Source organism: Osmerus eperlanus, chromosome 16 (assembly GCF_963692335.1).
Source record: "Osmerus eperlanus chromosome 16, fOsmEpe2.1, whole genome shotgun sequence".
Lineage (NCBI taxonomy): Eukaryota > Metazoa > Chordata > Actinopteri > Osmeriformes > Osmeridae > Osmerus > Osmerus eperlanus.
In genome coordinates this window covers 7,324,782-7,345,703 of record NC_085033.1, presented here as the reverse complement: position 1 = coordinate 7,345,703, position 20,922 = coordinate 7,324,782, and the positions used below count along the sequence as shown (strand labels likewise).

Below are 20,922 nucleotides of genomic sequence, written 5' to 3'. Positions count from 1 at the left end.
GATTCAGAACAGGAATTGTTTGGGAATTTTAAGGATATTATGTTTAGTATGAGAAACCCAGACCCACAGAAAAAGTGCACAGTCTTTCCAGTCTATTCTAATGAAAAGACAAGGTTCATTACAAAATGTAATTTAAAAAAAAACAACCTATTCAAATGTGCTTTTTCCAAAATAAGCTTTTATTAAAATGACGTCAAATGTCTCCAACATGGCAAACAGCTACAGAAAATCAGGAAACAGTGGACAGCGAGAACACAAACAAAACTGATTACATGAATTTAAAAACGCCCATCCCAAACAGAATTGCTAGAATATCTGATGAAAGAGTCATCACATGACCAGTCATATACATAAGATATTTGTTTGTCCAGGGAGCACAAACCAGAAAACTCCCCTTTTGAAATGCACTTCAAATCCAGAAAGATCATTCACATTTGCAATGTATAGCTTAAGTGAGCATCTGAAATATTCCTTTAAAAAAAACAAGGGAAGATTCTGATACACAAAAGTACGGTTCCAACAACTGGCTGTGTCAGCAATCGCTACCGTGTACAACATACAAAAAAAGGCGTTTTTTAGTGACTCACTCATCCTAGAAAAAAATACATTTAATTTGATGGTGAGATAAAGTGTAAATCACCAGGCTGGCAGGAAGGAAGGAAGGCTGGAAGGATCATGAGGAGGAGAAAGGAAGGATGCTGGAGGTGATGGAGTCCAGCGGCTGCCAGTGACAGTTCATGAGAGCGTCGTAGAGCTCCTCGCTGCGCTCCATGTACTCCTTGTTCATGGACGCCACGTCCAGGGGAGGGTTGGGCTCTGCAAGGGGAAGCAGAACATGTCACACTTTAGAGAAGGAGTTCGATCACAGGAGGCGAGCGCTCTCACAAGTGGGGGAAATTGTACAGAAGGTCAGTTCTGCCACTCGCCCTGATAGGCTAGAATAAGTCACCTGAGAGCTGGTGACACAGAAGGAGCATTATTTCTAAGCGGCTGTAGAGAGACAGAGCCCAGACTGGATAGTGAGGGAAACACGAGCAGTGTCATGTAGCAGGTGTTTCGTGTAGTCAGGCTGGTGGTGCGGGGGGACACACAAGGTGTTTACCTTCTGCTGTATCTTCCTCTGCCTCCTCTGCCTCCTGAGTTTGCTAGGAGAGAACAGGAAACAGTTCAGAAGTCTTCCGACGAACAGCGCGGGGGTCATAAGGACTTGGTCCTTGGTCTTGTTGAGTCGGTTGGGCATTTGTGATATGTGTAGAGTGAATAACACTAAATCTACCCTCCGAGTGAGGCCCAATTTGACTTAAAAACCTGAAACAACAACAACAGCTGTGCACGTGACACACTCAATCAGATCCCCAACTTTCCTCAAATGTGTGCATGATCTCACCTCGGCCACCCCAGTCATGTCAGAGGGCGTGGGAGGCATGCCCATGGGAGGGGGGGGTCCCATCATGCCATGAGGCCCAGGGGGAGGGTATCCATAGGGTCCATAGTTGTAGTTATAGCCATTGTTATAGCCATTGTTGTAGTTGTTGTACTGGTCGTAGCCCCACTGGGGGTAGTAGTTCTGACCGGACTGTTGGTAGTACTGCTGCTGCTGGTAGTTGTTATGGTAACCCTGGTTCTGACTATGGTAATTATTCATCTTCTGGCTAGACGGGACACAACACAGGGAGAACAGAATTAAGTGGAGGCTAGAATACTGGAGGCAGTTTAACTGGATGCAGAACTGAACATTACTGGCCACAAAGCCAGGCTGGGCTGTCATGAACATATCATTAGCAGATGAAACCGCTCTGCAAAAGTCACAATGAACATGCACCTAATCAAGCATGCTTTGTTTCTTGGAGAAGAGACAACATTAGCAGAGATTGTGTAGAGAACCCCACGCTTTGTACCAAAACATTTTATTTGAGATCAAGTTTAGAATATTCCGATTGGGCTGTAGTGGTGCAGGAGACGTCCCCCTACCTCTTGTTGACGGCGATGCTGAGTCTGATGGGCTTGCCTCCCAGGCCAGAGGAGTTCTGACACTCCTCTATAGACTTCTTCTGCTCATTCTCGTCCCCAAACTTCACAAAGCCGTAGCCCCTGAGGGAGCAAGCACAGCGCTGAGTTTCGAGGCGTAACCTCCCATCTCCACACTCGCCATTATCATAGGCATTCAAATAGGGAATACAAAATTAAACAAATATGGTATGGTAGAACTGAAACTTGGTTTTTTTACTTTTAATATGAGGTAGCATCACTTGAATTGTGAGTTGCTCTTGCTTTCCCTATATGGGGAAAACAATCATTTTAGCGCAAAAGGTCAGGAACAAGGTGTTGATATTCTCTTTGGAATGAAGACTAGAGGTGAACTCATACAAAGACGCACCAGCACATCCCCACATACCGCTCCGCAAACCACTGACATAGATATATGAACATGTCATGGTGTAACAGCGAATTGTAAACCCAAATTCAGTTTCAAAGACAATGGGTTTCCATGAAGCTGACTCAGACCCTGTGTTGTCCAGGCGTTTTGTAGGTGCAAACTACTCCAAGGTGCCCATACCTGGAGTTGCCAAACTGGTCTGTGACTACTTTGGCTCCCTTGCAGGATGGGTACTTCTTGGAGAAGAACTGATGAAGCTGGTAGTCGTCCACCTCCGAAGACAAATCTCCCACAAAGACCGAGAACTCTGGGCTGAAAACGAGAGAAAAGAACATCCCCGATTTGAACCAAAAGTTGAGATAACACTTTATATCTGTGTAGTGCTACTTTCTAACGATCCATCAGTACTATTACAACCACTACAGAAGCAGGTCAAACTGCCAATGAGAGAGAGAGGGCTGCTTACCCTGCCTCTGGCCTCTTCCCATAGGTCGCATAGTTTAACTTAAACTTCCTGGGCTGTATAGGAGAAGAAAGAGATTGTTAATGCCATCGCAGGTACACGTGCGTGTAGTAAGGACTTATATTGCTGGAGAATAGAGAGTAGTATTATTTTTGTTGTTATATGGTGCTTGTTTACATACCTCCACCACCCCGTACAGCCTTTATCCCAATCCTCAGTTAGTTCCTAACAGAGTTTATTCACCAGCTTCAAACAAAATCATTTTACAAACAAGCCTCAACCACCTTAATTATCAGATGAGGGAGATAACGGAGCTTAGTAACTGTGGCTGTCAGGACAGTAAGTAACACTGGCCCATAATACAGGACGGTTCTCGTTTTAACAACGCAAGGTGGAGGCCAATGCTAGTGAAGCTCCGCTGTCAACAAAATTATTATTTGACAAAGTAGGAAACAAAAGGGGGCTGGTTGTTCCACTTTTATTTTATTTTATTGAAAGGAATACTATTCAACGATAAAGCTCCTAGTTATGATCATGCTCACCGGATTTGATGCAGGAACAAGCTTCCCATTCAGTCTGTGGACGCATCTGTCAACACTCGGCTCGTCGGACATCTCTACGAAGCAGTACCCAGCTGAACCACTGCATGATACAGACATAGGCAGATTAGACAAAATCACAAACACTTTTTAGTACAATAACAATAAAGTTCAGACAGAAGGAAATGGATAATGCTGAAACCAACACAATGCTCACCAGATCCATTCAGGACTCCTCACAACCAGGTACAGTATAAGATAACTTACCCAGTTACCCTGTGCGTAATTATTTTTACGCCATACGCAGTTTCTCCCATAGTGCTGAAGGCTGCTTTTATGAAATTCTCGTCCATGTATGGGTCCAGCTGCAAACACGAGATGTTCATCAGTAGGGGTGTAACAATATATCGTGGAACAATATATCGCAATACAAAAATTGTACAATATGTATTGTAAAGTTATGGCAATATTTTTACAATATGAAGTCTGTTTGATCCTATTGGTTGAGCTACCAGCACGCGACCTACTCTGCACCTGCTTCATGTGTGCATTCACTGCATTCACAGAAATCGCTTGAACTGAGTTAACTAAATTGTACAGTATGTACAAAAAAGAAAGTTATTGAAAATGTTTAATGTTTTGGAAATAAATCTGTTAATTGAATTTCAGTTTCATAAAAAAAAAATCTAAAATATCGTGATACGTATTGTATCGTACACCCAGTATCGTGATACGTATTGTATCGTGAGCTGAGTGTATCGTTACACCCCTATTCATCAGTCAATATGACAATGGAGCCATTTGTGGAGTCTGGTGACGTAGGTGAGCCAATGATTGGTATGGCCGCGGCCACAGACGTTCAAAAGGCGGCGGCGATGCATGTTCAGGAAGTAGGTTGGCTAGAACCGTGCTAGTCTAGCTAAGCTTACGTAACACTGTTACAGTTGTGTAGCCCGAAATACATACTAAGTGCACACTATTCACCACACTTCTGCATGTAATTAATTGCGTGTATTATAATTCAACACTGGGTGATTTCACATGCTACGCTACAGTGCTGTAGGCAGCAGGCAACTTAGCAAAAACTTAGTGGCCCAGATAGCTAGCTCTAGTACTGTACAGTACGACGACTGTCGTTAAGCGCCAAGAATCGATGGTTCCAACAAACCAAACCTGTACCGTAATAAACAGATAGGGTTTAACTTACATCACCCATCCAAAGGCTTGTCATTCTATTGAACATCGTGTCGGTATTTTGAAGGATCCGGTTTTATAAAATCGATCTTTAATAGGGCGCAAAGCGAGCTCGTGGATGACCGAATGGCTGCCCGCCTGGCTAGATTTAGCTTCCTTGTTGTGCGCATAGGTTGTGCGTCTCTCAACCGACGCACTGCAGTTGCCAGATTACTTCCCCTTTTCAAGGTGCTCATAACCCCCATATAAGGGTTGCCACTGACACACACGACCGCGATCAGAAGAGATTACCTAATAATTTATTAATATTATATTTTTTATAACAATTAGTAGCTTGTTGTCTATCATTACTCACCAGAAAGACCGCATTTATTACTTTATCATAATGTGTTCACTGTATTTATCGTGTCTACGTTACACATTCTGTAAAATTCACACAAGGAAGGAAATGTCAATGTGCCAGTTGTTTGGAAGGCTTTTAAAATGCTTTAAAAGTCTAAAAAAACATTAACTTGAATGAAAATAATAACCCCAGTGTGTTTTAAATCCAATCTCAGAATCAGACACAATTGAGAACACAGTTGCATGAACGTGTATTTAAGAAACTGGAAAATAACGCTCGAATTTGAATTAAAAAACATTGGTCTACGTATTTATTCCATTATGTGTTAAAATGTTAATTTATTTTGCCACTCAGAAGTCATGTTTTGTGTGTGTTTATTAGCCTTGGTCACGTATAACTCCCGTCGTCCCGCCCGGACTGGTTTACTGATTGGACAGTGACTAGCTGACTGTTGTCACAGGCTAGTAGCTACACGACTTCAGAGACAGACTCCGTATCCTAAGCAACTTCTCATGTTACTTTAGATATCTCTTCACATTACCTAACTGTTTTAATTTGATTTAAAGGGAAGAGTTTGAGGTGACGATGGGAGTGCCGAAATTTTACCGATGGATTTCGGAGCGATACCCTTGCCTGAGTGAAGTTGTCAAGGAACACCAGGTATAATATTGATGCTAACAAGCTAAATATAGCAGGCCGATTTACACCAGCTTCACTGCCGCTCCACGTAATATGTTAGCCACCTAGCCAGGTCAGCTATCCTGGCTTGATTCTAGTTATATCATAGTCTGCTAAATAAACACGTCAATGTCTCGTCTAAATCTAGAGATGGCTAGAGCTACCTTGCCAACGTTAGTATCCGATTCTAGCTAGCGTACGTAATATGGCATTTTTTGTGTTAATTGCTGTTTTGTTGTTAGCCTAGCTAACTGGCCAAGTAGCTCACTAGTGGTAGTGCTGGCTCAGTTGAGTTTGCTTTGTTCTGTTCATCAAGCTGGTACTTTCCAAGGTACAAAAAAATCACAGTCAACTACTTGTCAGAACAGAATGTGCTTCTTTTTACGGATACCTCGCAGCCAAAACGTTTACACGAATAATGTTGTGAACTACCATATAACTAGAGCTAGCCTGGTTCAATGTAGACTTTGTCTACCTGATGTTCTTGAGTTGCGTTTTCATAATGGTAGTAGTAGATTACAGACAGATGAAACACACCTTTGACCCAAATAACTTGCCTCGGGCAGAGCGTGAGCTCTTACTAATATTTCATGAACAGAGTAGTGTAGATTCATATACACATGTAATTGTAACGGTACATTTCACGAGAATTATGACCTACAGTACCTGTGCTTAACCTTAGCCAGCAAGCGAGGGGTAACATATATTGTTATCATTAGCTAAGTAATAATATTAATTAATTTAATTAACACGAAATCTATAAGTTCCACACATTATCTAGTAGTTATTTTTGTTACTGAAATAACAAGCAGGCGAGAAGAATATCGTAAATGACTTTTGACTTATTCCTCCTACTCTCTTGTGTAATTCAGATTCCAGAATTTGACAACCTGTATCTGGACATGAATGGTATTATCCATCAGTGTTCCCACCCCAACGATGAGGACGTCCACTTTCGGATCTCGGAAGAGAAGATCTTTGCAGACATCTTCCACTATTTAGAGGTGTTGTTTCGAATTATCAAGCCCAGGAAGGTGTTTTTCATGGCTGTGGATGGGGTAGCTCCTCGTGCCAAGATGAACCAGCAGAGAGGCCGCAGGTTTAGGTGAGCCCTCACGGATGAAAGAGTGGATCATTTCTTCAATGCTGTGTTTGTATTTGCTCCTGGACAGTAAAGTAAACTTCCGTCCTGTTTGTTTTTGTTGGGACAGGTCGGCCAAAGAAGCAGAGGACAAGATTAAAAAAGCTCTGGAGAAAGGGGAAGTTCTCCCGACCGAGGCTCGCTTTGACTCCAACTGTATCACACCAGGTACTGGAAACCCTTTTATTTTTCATCTTCCCTTCATCCAGCAATCCATCCACCCACATACATACTGTCCTGCCTTCCCCCCCAAAGCATCTATCCATCCAAACACGCATGACCCATTTCTTTTTCCTATCACCTCCCACCCACCCACCTACCTACCTCAACCCTCATCCACACATCCATGCATCTGTCTGTGACTAAAAGCCTCATCCCTGCTGCCCTTTAGGAACTGACTTCATGGCCCGACTACAGGAGCAGCTCAAGTATTTTGTCAACAACAAAGTGTCCACAGACCACAACTGGCAGGGTGTCAACGTCTACCTGTCTGGCCACGAGGTGGGGGGTGCTCACGTGTTTGGTCACTATACCCATTCACTTGCTCCACACATCCGTATTGATGTGCTTCCATTAGTGCTGTGTTGGAATGAGACGAGTGTTTGATCGCGCCTGGAGACGTCCTGACCGCGACTGTGTTGTGTCTCTGCGTTTCCCCCCAGACCCCTGGAGAGGGAGAGCACAAAATCATGGAATTCATACGCTCAGAGAACTCCAAGCCGGGACACAACCCTAATACGCGCCACTGCCTCTACGGCTTGGACGCTGACCTGGTGGGTGCTAGTGAATGTGTCATTTCCCTTTCAGGAGTTTGCATGTGTATTCGTTTGTACAGTTGATTGTGTGTGTGTGTGTTAGTGTTTGTTTTCTTCCGCTGACGCTGATCTTCTGACCTCCTAGATGATGTTGGGGCTCACCAGTCACGAGCCTCACTTCTCACTCCTCAGAGAAGAGGTCCGATTCGGAGGGAAAAAGAACCAAAAGAGGTGTGTTTGTGTGTGTGTGTGTTTGATGTGTGTGTGTGCTCAAGTTATGATTTATGACGACCTATTTCCCTTTTATATCTAATTTCTTCTTTATTCTCCTACCGTAGGATAACCGCCCCAGAGGAGACCACCTTCCATCTGCTACACTTGTCCCTCATGAGGGAATACATCGACTACGAGTTCTCAGACCTGAGGGTGAGCCACACACACTGCGGTAACTGTGTACGCGTGCACGCGCTTGATCTCGATGCTGGGTTGCATCACGGCCTGCGCCTGTGTTATATGTGTGTGTGTGTGTCCCCCTCAGAAAAAGATCTCATTTGAGTACGACCTGGAGCGGATCATCGATGACTGGGTCCTCATGGGCTTCCTGGTGGGCAACGACTTCATCCCTCACCTTCCTCATCTTCACATCAACCACGATGCCCTGCCGCTCCTCTATAGGACCTACATCAGCGTGCTGCCGTCGCTGGGGGGTGAGGGCACACGCACGCACACAAGTCTCCACCAAACCTACCAACCATGCCTGTTCAAAGCACCACACAGAATCTCATGCACAATGTAGCCTTCATGTAACTGTGTTGGTCGCGTCCTTCAGGCTACCTCAACGAGAACGGTCATCTGAACATGGGCAACTTTGAGAAGTACCTGGAGAAACTCTCCGAGGTGAGGTCCCCTTCCTGGAGATGTCACTGAACTGACAAGACTGGTGACGTCTGTGTAGAGAAGGACAAAATGACCAAACAAGGAAATGTTTAGGGAGGCATTTTTTTGTTTGTTGAGAGAATCTCAACGGGACCCCTCTGTTCTGCTCTGTACTCAACCTTTCTCCTCTGTCCAGTTTGACCGGGACCACTTCAATGAAGTGTTCGTGGACCTCAAGTGGTTCGAGAGCAAGGTGGGGAACAAGTATTTGAACGAGGCGGCGGGGCTGGCTGCTGAGGAGGAGGCAGCGATGAGCAAGGACAAAAAGAAGAAGAAGGTGAGGGGAACACACACACACATTTATACAAAGTAAACCCACAGACATCCGTACAAAAACACAAAATGCTCCGTGTGCCGGAGACTTGCTTGTTTACGCACGCGCGCGTGTGTGTGTGAGCAGGAGAGCGCCATGTGTCTGGCGGCTCTAGACGAGGTCGGGGGAAGGGGCGGGGCTCCCGGCCGCTCGGCCGCAGAGGAGGACGGCGAGGAGGAAGACATGTTTGAGGCGGAGTTCCGCCAGTACAAACGCACCTACTACATGACCAAGATGGGTGTCGACGTGGTCTCGGAGTGAGTCTATAGATAACACCACGGCTTGCGTGCCCTTGAGCAAGGCACTCAATGACCCCCACCTCCACCCCACATTGGTCCGAGGTTTCAACACTCCCAATTAGAAAGCTTGGATTGTGCGATCAGATTCCATCCGTGTTCCCTTACGTACGTATTCCTTTTCAGTGAGTTCCTGGCCAGTCAAGCACGGTGTTATGTGGAAGGAATCCAGTGGATTCTTCACTACTACTACCACGGAGTGCAGTCCTGGAGCTGGTACGTGTGGTGGCAGTCAGGTCAGGGCTCACTGTTTTGTAACGTGTGTGTGTGTGGCTGACCATCCGTCTGTGTGGGGCTGCAGGTACTACCCGCACCACTACGCCCCCTTCCTGTCTGACGTGCGGAACATCGCGGAGCTCCAGTTGACCTTTGACATGGGCCAGCCCTTCATGCCCTTCCAACAGCTGCTGGGAGTCCTGCCTGCCGCCAGCAAGGACCTGCTGCCTGAGTGCTACAGGGTAACACCCTCCCTCTCTCTTCCTCTTTCACTCTCTATCTCTCTCTCTCACTTGACTCAAACCCTTGCCAATTGTGCCAGTCACCCAGTAAGCAAAAGCTGCATGTATAAACTCCTGCACAGTGCGGAGGGAGTGTCCTTGTTCACGTCCTGCTCGCCTGTGCGTCCGTAGCACCTGATGACCTCAGAGAGCTCCTCCATCATCGAGTACTACCCTCTGGACTTCAAGACCGACCTCAACGGCAAGCAGCAGGAGTGGGAGGCTGTGGTGCTCATCCCCTTCATAGACGAGGTACACACACACACACACACACACACACCTTTGTAGTTATACAAAGGGATGAAGGATATGCTACTTGACCCTGTGTTGTGTTTCAGAGGTGCTTGCTGGCAGCGATGGAGCAGTACAATGATAAGATGAGCAAGCCAGAGAAAGCCAGGAACCGCCACACAGAGTGTGCAGTCTACACCTACGACTCTGAGCTGGACTACCCCTACGCCTCTCCCCTGCTCGAGCTCTTCCCCAACATAACACACTGCCACGTCAGGTAACTGTCCTCACCCTCCCACCCACCCAGTCTCACTCACCCTCTCACCCACCCAGTCTCACTCACCCTCTCACCCACCCAGTCTCACTCACCCTCCCACCCACCCAGTCTCACTCACCCACTCACCGGTTTGACCTCTGACACACGCTCTCACCTTTCCAAAACCACCCCCCCCCCGCACACTTGCACACACGCTCACGCTGTCTTGACAGCGCCACGCGCACGCGGCCGTCGTATTGCGACGCTAACGCTCCGTGTTGCTGTTGGTGTTGGGCAGGCAGACGCCCATCCCCATGGACGCGTGGCACGTGCCGTTAGACCACGTGGGGCGCAGCATCGACAGGGGGGCGCTCTACTTCTGTGGGTTCCCCACCCTGCAGCACATCCGCCACAAGGTACGCCCCGCTGCACGTGTCTGGGAGGGTTTACGGGCTTGTTCCATACGCTGTGATCTCACTCTCTCTCTCTATGTCTCTCGCTCTCTCTCTCTCGCTCTGGCTGTCTCAGTTCTATAAGAAGAAGAATGGAGTGGTGGTATTCCAGCAGAGCAGTAGAGGAGAGAACATCATGCTGGAGATCCTGCCCAGCCAGGAGGGGGAGCCGGTGAGCATACACACACTCTCTCAAGGACCCGTGGTGATACACAGGCTGTTAGATTTGACTGTGATCTTATCACACCCCCCCCCCCCCCCCCCCAGGTGTGTGACAATGTAGCGGCCCATGTTCTGGGACGGTCCATCTTCGTCAACTGGCCCCATCTAGAGGAGGCCAGGGTCATTGCAGTGTGTGACGGGGAGACCAAGTGAGACTGGGCTCCAACGAACATTACAATGTTTAAAAATGACCCCAACCTTCTTTGTCAACACCTGTGAGTGGTCCTTGATCTGTGTCCATCTGTAGGTTCTGTCTAGAGGAGCCTGCGGGGGTGCAGAGACTGTACGAGGAGGGGACTCCTCCACCCACCAAGGTCATCTACCTCAGTGACAAGGAGCAGAAGGACTGGGTGAAGGACGTCCAGGGCATCACAGAACAGTAAGACACACACACACGCACACCTATCCAAACAGCAACAGGGGTTCCAAGTGCTGGCTTTGCCTAGATCTACCAACTATGTTCATTTCCAACTACATAAAGTGTCTTTTCTCCTTCACCCCCCCCACCCCCCCCTCCAGTTTTAACAAGCGCAAGGGCATCGTGGTGAATGAGACGTTTGTGCTGCTGTATGTCCAGCAGCTGACAGGCAGGAAGTACATCCCTGGTCAGTCCGGGGAGGTGCACCTGGAGAAACAGTGGGCCAAGCAGGCCCTGCCCTTCGCCTACCAGACGGTGGTCAAGGTACACCCACGCCCCCTCGCACGCTCGTATCATTGGCGCAGCCCTGTGGAATGTTGATCTTTTTACTCAAGCTACCCTCCCCTCATTCTCTCTCTCCCAGGATATCAAGGCCTTTGACTCCTCTCATTCTCGCTTCAAGACCCTGGAAGAGCTGTTTCCCCTGGCAACCTCTGTGTTTATGGTCGGGAGCCCTTACTACGGAGCCATGGGAGAGGTCTGCATCATTTCCTGGTTCCTCAGTACTTCCTGGTTGGCCCAGAGGAGAACCCACCAGTGTTTATATCCAGTCTCAGAATCCCCACTCACTACTGTTCCCCATTGGCCACTCAGGTGCAGGAGTCCAGTGATGTCATCAAAGAAGGACGGGTGCGGGTGGTATTTACTGTACCTCACGAACCTCAGCTAGAAGCCTTGATACAGAACCAGCATGTAAGTAGCAGACACACACACATACACACACACAGACGCATACCTAACTGCAGGCACACACACACACACTCATCCACTCTAACATCTCTCTCCCTGCCTATTCCCTCTAACAGAGATACTGTGTGAAGTACAGTCCTGGCTACTTCGTGGCCTCCCGCCTCGGAGTCACCAGTTACCTCGTCTCCCGCTTCTCAGGAAGCATCTTCATCGGCCGCGGCTCCAAGAAGAAGTGAGTTGTTCGTCCAATCGGCACGGGTCGGACTCGTGACCCATTTCTCCCAGCTGACGACCGCTGCCTCTGTCCCCCCCCCCCTCTCTCTCTCCCAGCCCGCACGGGGAGCAGAAGGCCAACGTGGGGCTGAACCTGAAGTTCAACAAGAAGAATGAGGAGGTTCCCGGCTACACCAAGAGAACCGAGAAGGAGTGGCTGTACTCTCCTGCCGTGGAGGAACTCCTGTCTGAATACCTGGACAGGTACACACACAACGCCCGGCTCTGGTTTGGAGTTTCCCCCCTCCGTGACTCCATGAGAGTCTGTGTCATTTTGGCGTGGTGTTTGTCGCCCCCTGCAGGTTCTCGGAGGTGTTTGACCTGGTGTCCAGGAACAGCCACGACGATGTGTTCTACGAAGATGACATCTGGCCAGGGGAGGACCAGAACGGGTACAGGACGTCATAGTCACTGAAACACACACACATGCGTATCAGAGCAGACAGTGATGGTGTTGGCCGCCGCGTTGTGTCCGCAGGGCGGAGAAGGTCCAGGAGATCACGTCCTGGTTGAAGTCGCACCCCGTCAGCTCTGTGTCCCGCTCGTCGTGTGACCTGCAGGTCCTGGACACGGGCATTGTGGATAAGATCGAGGAGGAGGTGGAGAAGGCAAAGGTGAAGCGCACGCAGCCATCCTACATGGACACAAACCTCGTCTACATATATGTACTTGTTTGATGGTCTCTCTCTCTCTCTCTCTCTCTGTCTGTGTCTGTCTCTCAGGTGAAGAAGAGCACCAAGAAAGTGCGTGTGACAGTGAAGCCACATTTACTGTTCAGGGTGAGTGCTTCTCTCGTATCGAACACTGTTTACTCTTTCATCTTGGAGGGAACGCCATTCCAATGGGTTCAGAGACATGGATTTATAAATTGCCCGTCTCTCTTTGTGTGTGTGTGTGTGTGCGCGCGCGTGTGTGTGTGTGCGTGTGTGCGTGTGTGCGTGTGTGCGCGTGTGTGCGCGTGTGTGTGTGTGTGGTGGCCCGCAGCCTCTAGAGCAGCAGCACGGGGTGATCCCTGACCCAGATGCAGAGTACCATCTGTTTGACCGCGTGGTCAACGTCAGAGAGAGCTTCTCTGTCCCTCTGGGCCTCCGAGGAACTGTTATTGGCATCAAGGGAGGTGAGTGGACAACTCGCGCGCACGCGTCACCAGCACACGCATTTAGAAACACGCACGCAGTTTCTAAAGTGTGTTACTCTGCGCAGCGGAGCGTGAAGCGGAGGTCCTGTACGAGGTGGTGTTTGATGAGGAGTTTGCTGGAGGACTCACCATCAGGTAATGTCTCTCCTAAACATGATCGCAGGACATATGTAGAGGGGCTCCGTGTTTGACCGCAGGATCAGGGCTCAGTGTTTTGTTGGCTTGTCTCCCAGGTGTGCGGTGGGGCGGGGCTACAGGCTGCCTCCCTCGGCCCTCATGAACCTGAGCCACGGCCTGAGGGTGGAGCAAGGCTCTCACAAGCTCACTGCCATCGTCAAGCCCCAGCCCTCCTCTCACGCTCACAAAGCCCAGCTGGCCGGCCTGAACCACTCCCCGCGCTCTCCGTTTGTACCCACCCAGGTATGGCCACACCCCCTAGTACTCACACAGGTGCGACCACACCCCCTGTTGATGTGTTCCTCATAGCTCATCTCTCTCTCTCTCTCTCTCTCTCTCTCTCTCTCTCTCTCTCTCTCTCTCTGTCCTCTCGCTCAGCAGCAAAATGGCAGACAGATATTCCTCAGGAATGAATCTCAGGGAAACAAGAACTCGCCACAGAAAGGCCTCAGCCACAAACACCAACCCAAGGTACATTGTCTGCCTGTCTGTAGGCAACTAAGGAGGTGACCAAGTTAGCTAAGTAACTAACTAAATCTCGACACCTTAAGAAGCCAACGAACCAACCCCACTCTCTCATGGTGCGTGTAGGGTAAGGACGAGGAGTTCAGCAATGTGTGGCAGGCTCTGCAAAGCACTGGGCCTCCACAGAAACCTCCAGCTCACTGGCAGAACAATGTAAGTCCAGAAAGTGTGTGCGTGTGCGGCTGTGTGTGTTACATGCTTGCCTGTTTGCCTGATCTGACCCATCCCTCATGTCACATATCCGTCACTCACAACCAGGAAGGACAGTTCCAGCAGGGCCCAAATCAACAACAACAGCAGCAGCATCAGCAGCCCCACAACAAACCTGTGAGTGCCCCTCATCACCCAGCCAGCCTTTCTAACACACCCAACTAGCTCTCCCAAAGAGACAGCAATGTCTTTAAACTCCCTCGGGGAGAGGAGTGTTCAAAGTGTGGGTGTGCTGTGATGGTTCCTGTGCTTCTGACACCTCAGCCATGTTTCCTGGTTAGGCTCCTCCCCCTCTAGACACCACCCCCCCCACTGATCGGGCTCCAGAGAACTGCGACTCCCATGAACCTCAGCTGTAGGCCCACAGAAGCCCCCCAGTCTTACTCGTCCGCACGTAACCGGACTGTAGTCCAGGAGAAACGCGTCAATAAATGAGCTTCCTATGAACATCCACTGGTGCAGGGTTTTTTATTGGATTTAGGAGCATGTCAGCGTACTGTCACAAGGCGCTTCAGATAACCAGTCCGTTCTGTGTGTGTGTGTGCGCGCGCGAGAGGTTTTTTTCATGTGAAAGACAGGCTGACACATTGTGTGTGAGAGAGTAGCTGTTTGTGTGTGTGTGTCTGTCCTAACTGTGTCATTTTACAGGGTCCTGCGGGCAGTATCCGACTCCTGAAGAGAAATGAAGATGTCAACTCTGTGTTTGGTGCTCAGAACAAGGTACTGTGCAGAACTGCCTGCATGTCAGAGGACCCCGCTGATGTCATATCCTAGTTCAGTGTCCTCCCTGCCCATATACCAAAGCATGTTTCTCTCCCTCAGCCCTCCACCGAGTTTGAGGAGTTGATTGCCAACCTGAAAATCTCCAAGGGCAACGAGCACACTCCTCCCCCTCTTCCCAAGCCGGAGCCAATCAACCAATTAGACGGCCCGCTGTCTCCCCAGTCATTTGCTATGGTACGTGTAAATCGGGCTGGAAGATGGATTAGGCTACGTTTATCAGTGGTCCCCGAATCGCTGACAGACGGCAGACATTACGTGCACACAGGAATAACAAACCACCTTCGTACACGCCTCAGGACTTTGCACATTTGGACTACACCATAGCAAAAAATAATGGAATTGACCGCAGTCGAGGGTGTAACATTTCTTCATGTGAGAAACCACTATTGTGAGACATTTGAAACATGCACAGTGTTATTTATGAGGCGAACACACACACACGCCCAGGGCATTTAAGCAGCTTGAAGGTGAAATACTGTAGCCCTCTGCTCTCCTGGCAGCATGTCTAACACATGCCTCCCTGAGGTGTGGGGAGTCAGGCCTGTGGTTTGGCTCTCATGGTCTGGCTGTGTAGGGAGTCTGACTATGGACATTTAAAGCCACCTAGGATTTACGCCTCAGCCCAGGACCCTGATTCATTTGTGGCAGCTTATTGGCCAGTGACAAAGTTTATATAATTGTCACTGGCTTTAAGTTATGGCTGTGTCTCCATATGATTGGTTGTTTCCTCTGCGCAGAAGGGGACTCTGGTCCTGAAGGAGATGCTGAAGATCGACAGCTCTGGGACAGGAAGTCCCGCCCAGGAGCCTGCTGGCTCCGCCCCCTTGGGGAGCCAGCAGCACAACAAGAAGCGAGCCACCAAGAAGCTGGGTGAGGAGCCTGCTGTTAGAGTAGCAGTATGTTCACACCCACAGGGGGAGGGGGGGAGGCCTCCGTCCTTCCTGTCAGTCTTGTATGGATATCACACATGAGCAGCCCTGGTCTCTGCCAAGTGCTACTGGTTAGGAAGAGTTATCACGCCATTTTTGTTTTCCTTCTCTTTCCTTACCTGTCCTCTCTGTCCATCACCCACCAGCTGCCAGGATGAACGCCCCCCAGGGGGACTCCATGTTAGCCCCAGGGACAGGAGGAGGAGGGGGGGGATCGGTGCCCCCCATGGCCCCCGCTGCCATGGTTCCGAGTGTAGCCTCAGAGCTGGCCAGGATCTGCGTGGGTCTGGGCATGGCTCCACCAGACTTCACTGTCCTCCGCAACAGACAGGTCAGAGGCAGCCACACACACACACACACACACACAACCCCACACAGAGTGTGTATGAATGCCCAGGGGGTGCTGAGCTGTGCTGTGTCCTGCAGGGTCTGGTGGTGTGCCAGGTGAAGCTGTCTACTGGCCTGATGGTCCACGGGCCGCAGTGCCAGTCGGAGAACGACGCCAAAGAGAAGGCTGCCCTGTTCGCCCTGCAGCGCCTGGTCAGTTCTGGCTCCGCCTGTTTCCCCGTACAGAATCTAAGGTCATTTTTAGAGTTTTGCTGTTTTAATTCCTTCATATTGTGCGTGTGTTTTCTCCTGTGTTCGTAGAACTCTGTGGGCTCTGGGTTCCCCCTGCCCCCTCCCTTGTTCCCTGGCATTGGGCAGATTAGACCCCCCCCTCTGGGTCACATGCCTCCTGTCTTCAACCAAGCAGGTGAGAGCTCCGGGCGACAAGTAGAGATGACATTGGGGGGGAGGAAAATGGTTTCTGAATATGTTCTTTTCTCTTTTCTGAATCTCCCTCCTGCGCCTATGTCTCTCTATCACCCCTCCCTCCTGCGCCTATGTCTCTCTATCACCCCTCCCTCTTGCGCCTATGTCTCTCTATCACCCCTCCCTCTTGCGCCTATGTCTCTCTATCACCCCTCCCTCTTGCGCCTATGTCTCTCTATCACCCCTCCCTCTTGCGCCTATGTCTCTCTATCACCCCTCCCTCTTGCTCCTATGTCTCTCTATCACCCCTCCCTTTTGCTCCTATGTCTCTCTATCACCCCTCCCTCTTGCTCCTATGTCTCTCTATCACCCCTCCCTTTTGCTCCAATGGTTCTCTATCACCCCTCCCTCTTGCTCCTATGTCTCTCTATCACCCCTCCCTCTTGCTCCTATGTCTCTCTATCACTCCTCCCTTTTGCTCCTATGTCTCTCTATCACCCCTCCCTCCTGCTCCTATGTCTCTCTATCACCCCTCCCTCTTGCTCCTATGTCTCTCTATCACCCCTCCCTCCTGCTCCTATGTCTCTCTATCACCCCTCCCTCCTGCTCCTATGTCTCTCTATCACCCCTCCCTCCTGCTCCTATGTCTCTCTATCACCCCTCCATCTTGCTCCTATGTCTCTCTATCACCCCTCCCTCCTGCTCCTATGTCTCTCTATCACTCCTCCCTCCTGCTCCTATGTCTCTCTATCACCCCTCCCTCCTGCTCCTATGTCTCTCTATCACCCCTCCCTCCTGCTCCTATGTCTCTCTATCACCCCTCCCTCTTGCTCCTATGTCTCTCTATCACTCCTCCCTCCTGCTCCTATGTCTCTCTATCACCCCTCCATCTTGCTCCTATGTCTCTCTATCACCCCTCCCTCCTGCTCCTATGTCTCTCTATCACCCCTCCCTCTTGCTCCTATGTCTCTCTATCACCCCTCCCTCCTGCTCCTATGTCTCTCTATCACCCCTCCCTCCTGCTCCTATGTCTCTCTATCACCCCTCCCTCTAGGTGCTCTCCTGATGCCCCCCCAGGGCTACGGTCCCCTCCACTGGGGGATGCCCATGCCCCCCCACCAGGGCCAGCCCTTCTACGGGGGAACCTTCCCCGGTGCAAGACCCCAGGCCCCGGGCGTGCCCATTGGGTCGCACAACCAGTTCGTCCCCCTGCAGGTGAGATGTCGACGTCGAAAGGCCAATGGGCATGCTTCATGTGTGACCACCAAACAGGGCCTTTTCCACTGTCACAATGTTCACCGTGGTAACCTGCTCTCTCCTTTGACACCCCCCCCTCAGGTGACTAAGAAGCGGGTATCATCCGGGAGGAAGAGCCAGGAGCCGCGGGAGTTCTACAGCGCCGCCCACACAGTGGCCAGGAACCAGAACCAGAACCCGGCCCAACCACAGCCCCCCTCCCCGGCCACCACGCCCTCCAAGACTCCGCCTCCGTCCAGCCAAACCCCCCCAGACATGGCCATGTCGGCGTCCAGGTCCCCCTCCACCCCCCAGGCGTCGCGCCAGAACCCTTCCGCCCCCGGCTCCGGACACACCCCCGGCTCCGCCTCCAAAAGGAAACACAGGAAGCTGGCGGTGAACTTTGAGGCGGCCAAAGTCACCGAGTGACCCGGCTCCTCCTGTGTTTTTGTGTCGTTGGTTTTTATAAATCTGGTGTTTTATTTTGGGGCCTGCGTGGAGCAGGTGTTTTCAGTGCACTACCGTCTCCAGCCTCTACTGTACTGACTGAGGGATGTGGTTGTAGTTTAAGACAAAGCCCTAGTACTTCCCTATGGGGAGGAGGGGAAAGAGGGATAGTAACCATGGCAATAAGGACTAGGCCCAGACTGGGCCAGGTGTTTATTTGTGTTGGTGTCATGTTTGTCCCATGGACACTGTGTGTGTGTGCGTGTGGGGCATGGTCTCCTCATGCAGATGGCATTCAGACACATGGGGTTCACTTCAGTTGGCCAATTCTAGTAAGACCTTGTAACCAAGGGGCAAACCTATTTTTTATCTACACCTCTTATGTTCCATATATTTGTTGTCAAATGTTTGGGTCTTTTTATGATGAGTTTTTAAAAAAAGATGCCGTTTTATGGTTTTGAATTGTCAACAAAGTTGAAATCCACCAGTGCAGTAACATGCCATCAACTAACTACATGTAGATCTACACCAGACTAACAAGCAAAACACTCAAGTTGGACACACACATCATCATTGTTTTTAAATACCTGCCAACACACACACACACACACTCACGTTTTGTTTTGTTGCATTTAAATCAACAATTTACTACTGCCACTGATAAATTTAAACCCCAGAATCATGGGATTTTCAAATAGTAAATTCATGTGATGAGAATTTTACTATAATTTCCTGTGAATTCTACTATTTACTCATAGCATCTTTAATAGGAGCCTTTACATCAAACAGGCAGGACAAGATTTTAATTTACTTTTTTTTTTACCCTATTTTCTACATTAATTGTTCTTTCTCAGACATGTGACCACGTGACTTTTGTATTCTGCTGCAATTTCAATAAAAGCCTTAAAACATGGTTCAATAAAAACTGGTTCTGGGACCATATATTTAAACCAGCCTTGGATACTCTGGGAAAATAATATTTATAGACAAAAATGTTAATTCGACACATAACCTTACTCACCACACTAAGCCTTAAGTGAGCGTATGGTGGATTCGCTGTGTGCACAGGAGAGAAGGCTGGCTCGAACTGACATTTCCTCAATGAGAATCTCAGTGTTGAATAGAATGACCCGGAAAGCAGCCAGCCAGACACATTCTTGTCAGACACGCATGCCTGTTGGTGCGTGCGCAGGCCTACCCCACATGCCAACCATGGTTAACACAGCCCACCTTGCTCAGAAATACAACCCATATTTTTTAAGTCCATCTATTAGGCTTTCAACAGCAGCTGTCTGTACTCTCTTCCTCTCTGTTCTTCTCTTTGTATATGTACACATCCCTCCATTCTCCTGACAGCCCCCTCTGACCGAATCATTTCCATCCTGTCAACATATCTGATGTGTCTGAAATTTGGGTTTGAAAAGCTAGAGCTGTTTGATATCTTCTGTTTTGGATGTCCCACTATCACACACACACCACATTGACTTCAGCTTGTTCTGTTTAATGGTCATTATACAATGGCCTGCTGCTCTCTCTAGAGTATTTGTTGGAGGCCTAAATGACAGGCAGTACATGAAGGCCATGAGGGGCTGTCGGGGAATAGGAATTCAGTAAACGTCCAGCAACTCTAGTCACGGAACTATAAGATCTATGACCTATATGAAGTGTTGTAGTGAGTGGGGCTGGGTTTTACTGTGTTAGTGTGGGCTGTGAGTGCATCTGAGTGCTCCGTCTACAGGTGGAGCTAGTTAATGTGCGTCCCTTTGGTGCTGTGACTTAGCGGCCCCTGCTCCAAACCCCCAGTGTGAGGGCTGTGTGAGGGTTGACAGCTGGCCCGCCTGACAGGGGCAGACTGGGGGTCTGGCCCTGCCAGCTCCCAGGGCCTGTCATGCACACACACACAGAAACACACACGCATATGCAAATACACCCAGGCATACAAATGCACGCATAGACACACTCAAAGAAAGTAAACTCACACACACAGGCATGCAAAGATCTTTTGCGCGTGCACACGCACACACACACACACAGACACATGCACAAACGCAGCCTCCAAGTCTAGCTAATGAGCCCCTGGAAAGCTGAAGAAACTGTCAGAGCTGTCTGGCCGTTCTGTTGCTGTCTCTCGGTTGGTGAGAGGGAGGACAGGGGGCATACAGGGAGGATGACTTTATATGGCTGCTCTGCGATGCCTGTTCATCTTTAGTGATGGTCTTGCAAGGTCTTTGGAATCAGTACATGATGATTTAGTGCTGCGTTTCAGCTTGTTAAGACAGCAAAACGACCCATTTTACTGCATTTCTCAACTGTGTTTTAATAGTCCTGTTGGCTTTCATTTTTTATAGCTTTATCCAGGACTGTTGACTCATGCACTAATACTGCACTTTGCAAGCACACTAAGTTGTACTTACACGGTATAAAATATTTTAAATGTCTCTAAGTCCAGTGTCTGAATGTTGAGGTCCACTGGTGTCTTGTTGAATGAAGAAAGTAATTAATCTTTTATTACAATGGTGTTTATAATATCACATATAATCCCTTATATGGCAGTAACACAGTGATTTCAAGGACCATTCACAGTATTGTTTTATCTGTCAGTTCTGGATTTGAGATATAATAGCAGTCAGAAGGGGGAGCTGCAATACAA

The 20,922-nt window shown here is 49.2% G+C and overlaps 2 protein-coding genes across 3 annotated transcripts; one reads left to right on the top strand and one right to left on the bottom strand.

Moving 5' to 3' along the window:
* Nucleotides 1–158: 158 nt before the first annotated feature.
* Nucleotides 159–4,759, bottom strand: trnau1apb (tRNA selenocysteine 1 associated protein 1b). Its single transcript, XM_062482297.1, has 9 exons — nucleotides 4,587–4,759; nucleotides 3,647–3,744; nucleotides 3,383–3,482; nucleotides 2,844–2,896; nucleotides 2,558–2,689; nucleotides 1,972–2,091; nucleotides 1,388–1,652; nucleotides 1,103–1,145; nucleotides 159–816 (listed from the first exon to the last, which is right to left on the bottom strand). The coding sequence occupies exons 1-9, from the start codon at nucleotides 4,620–4,622 to the stop codon at nucleotides 674–676; spliced, it is 990 nt and encodes a 329-aa protein (XP_062338281.1). The 5' UTR covers nucleotides 4,623–4,759; the 3' UTR covers nucleotides 159–673.
* A 602-nt stretch (nucleotides 4,760–5,361) lies between these two features.
* On the top strand, nucleotides 5,362–19,201 carry xrn1 (5'-3' exoribonuclease 1). 2 transcript variants are annotated; one of them, XM_062482210.1, is made up of 41 exons: nucleotides 5,362–5,576; nucleotides 6,467–6,699; nucleotides 6,806–6,903; nucleotides 7,127–7,236; nucleotides 7,398–7,508; nucleotides 7,636–7,721; nucleotides 7,829–7,916; nucleotides 8,029–8,197; nucleotides 8,320–8,387; nucleotides 8,563–8,703; nucleotides 8,824–8,996; nucleotides 9,162–9,251; nucleotides 9,337–9,493; nucleotides 9,665–9,784; nucleotides 9,871–10,040; nucleotides 10,318–10,435; nucleotides 10,548–10,643; nucleotides 10,739–10,842; nucleotides 10,941–11,072; nucleotides 11,213–11,375; nucleotides 11,476–11,589; nucleotides 11,706–11,804; nucleotides 11,918–12,033; nucleotides 12,132–12,278; nucleotides 12,377–12,466; nucleotides 12,553–12,688; nucleotides 12,797–12,853; nucleotides 13,059–13,191; nucleotides 13,278–13,347; nucleotides 13,446–13,632; nucleotides 13,771–13,860; nucleotides 13,981–14,067; nucleotides 14,173–14,241; nucleotides 14,773–14,844; nucleotides 14,947–15,081; nucleotides 15,645–15,777; nucleotides 15,983–16,167; nucleotides 16,263–16,376; nucleotides 16,485–16,590; nucleotides 17,644–17,804; nucleotides 17,928–19,201. In XM_062482210.1, the coding sequence occupies exons 1-41, from the start codon at nucleotides 5,502–5,504 to the stop codon at nucleotides 18,252–18,254; spliced, it is 5,130 nt and encodes a 1,709-aa protein (XP_062338194.1). In that variant the 5' UTR covers nucleotides 5,362–5,501; the 3' UTR covers nucleotides 18,255–19,201. The 2 variants fall into 2 exon arrangements, with proteins under 2 accessions (XP_062338194.1, XP_062338193.1); XM_062482209.1 differs by having other exon boundaries at nucleotides 13,768–13,860.
* Nucleotides 19,202–20,922: the final 1,721 nt, after the last annotated feature.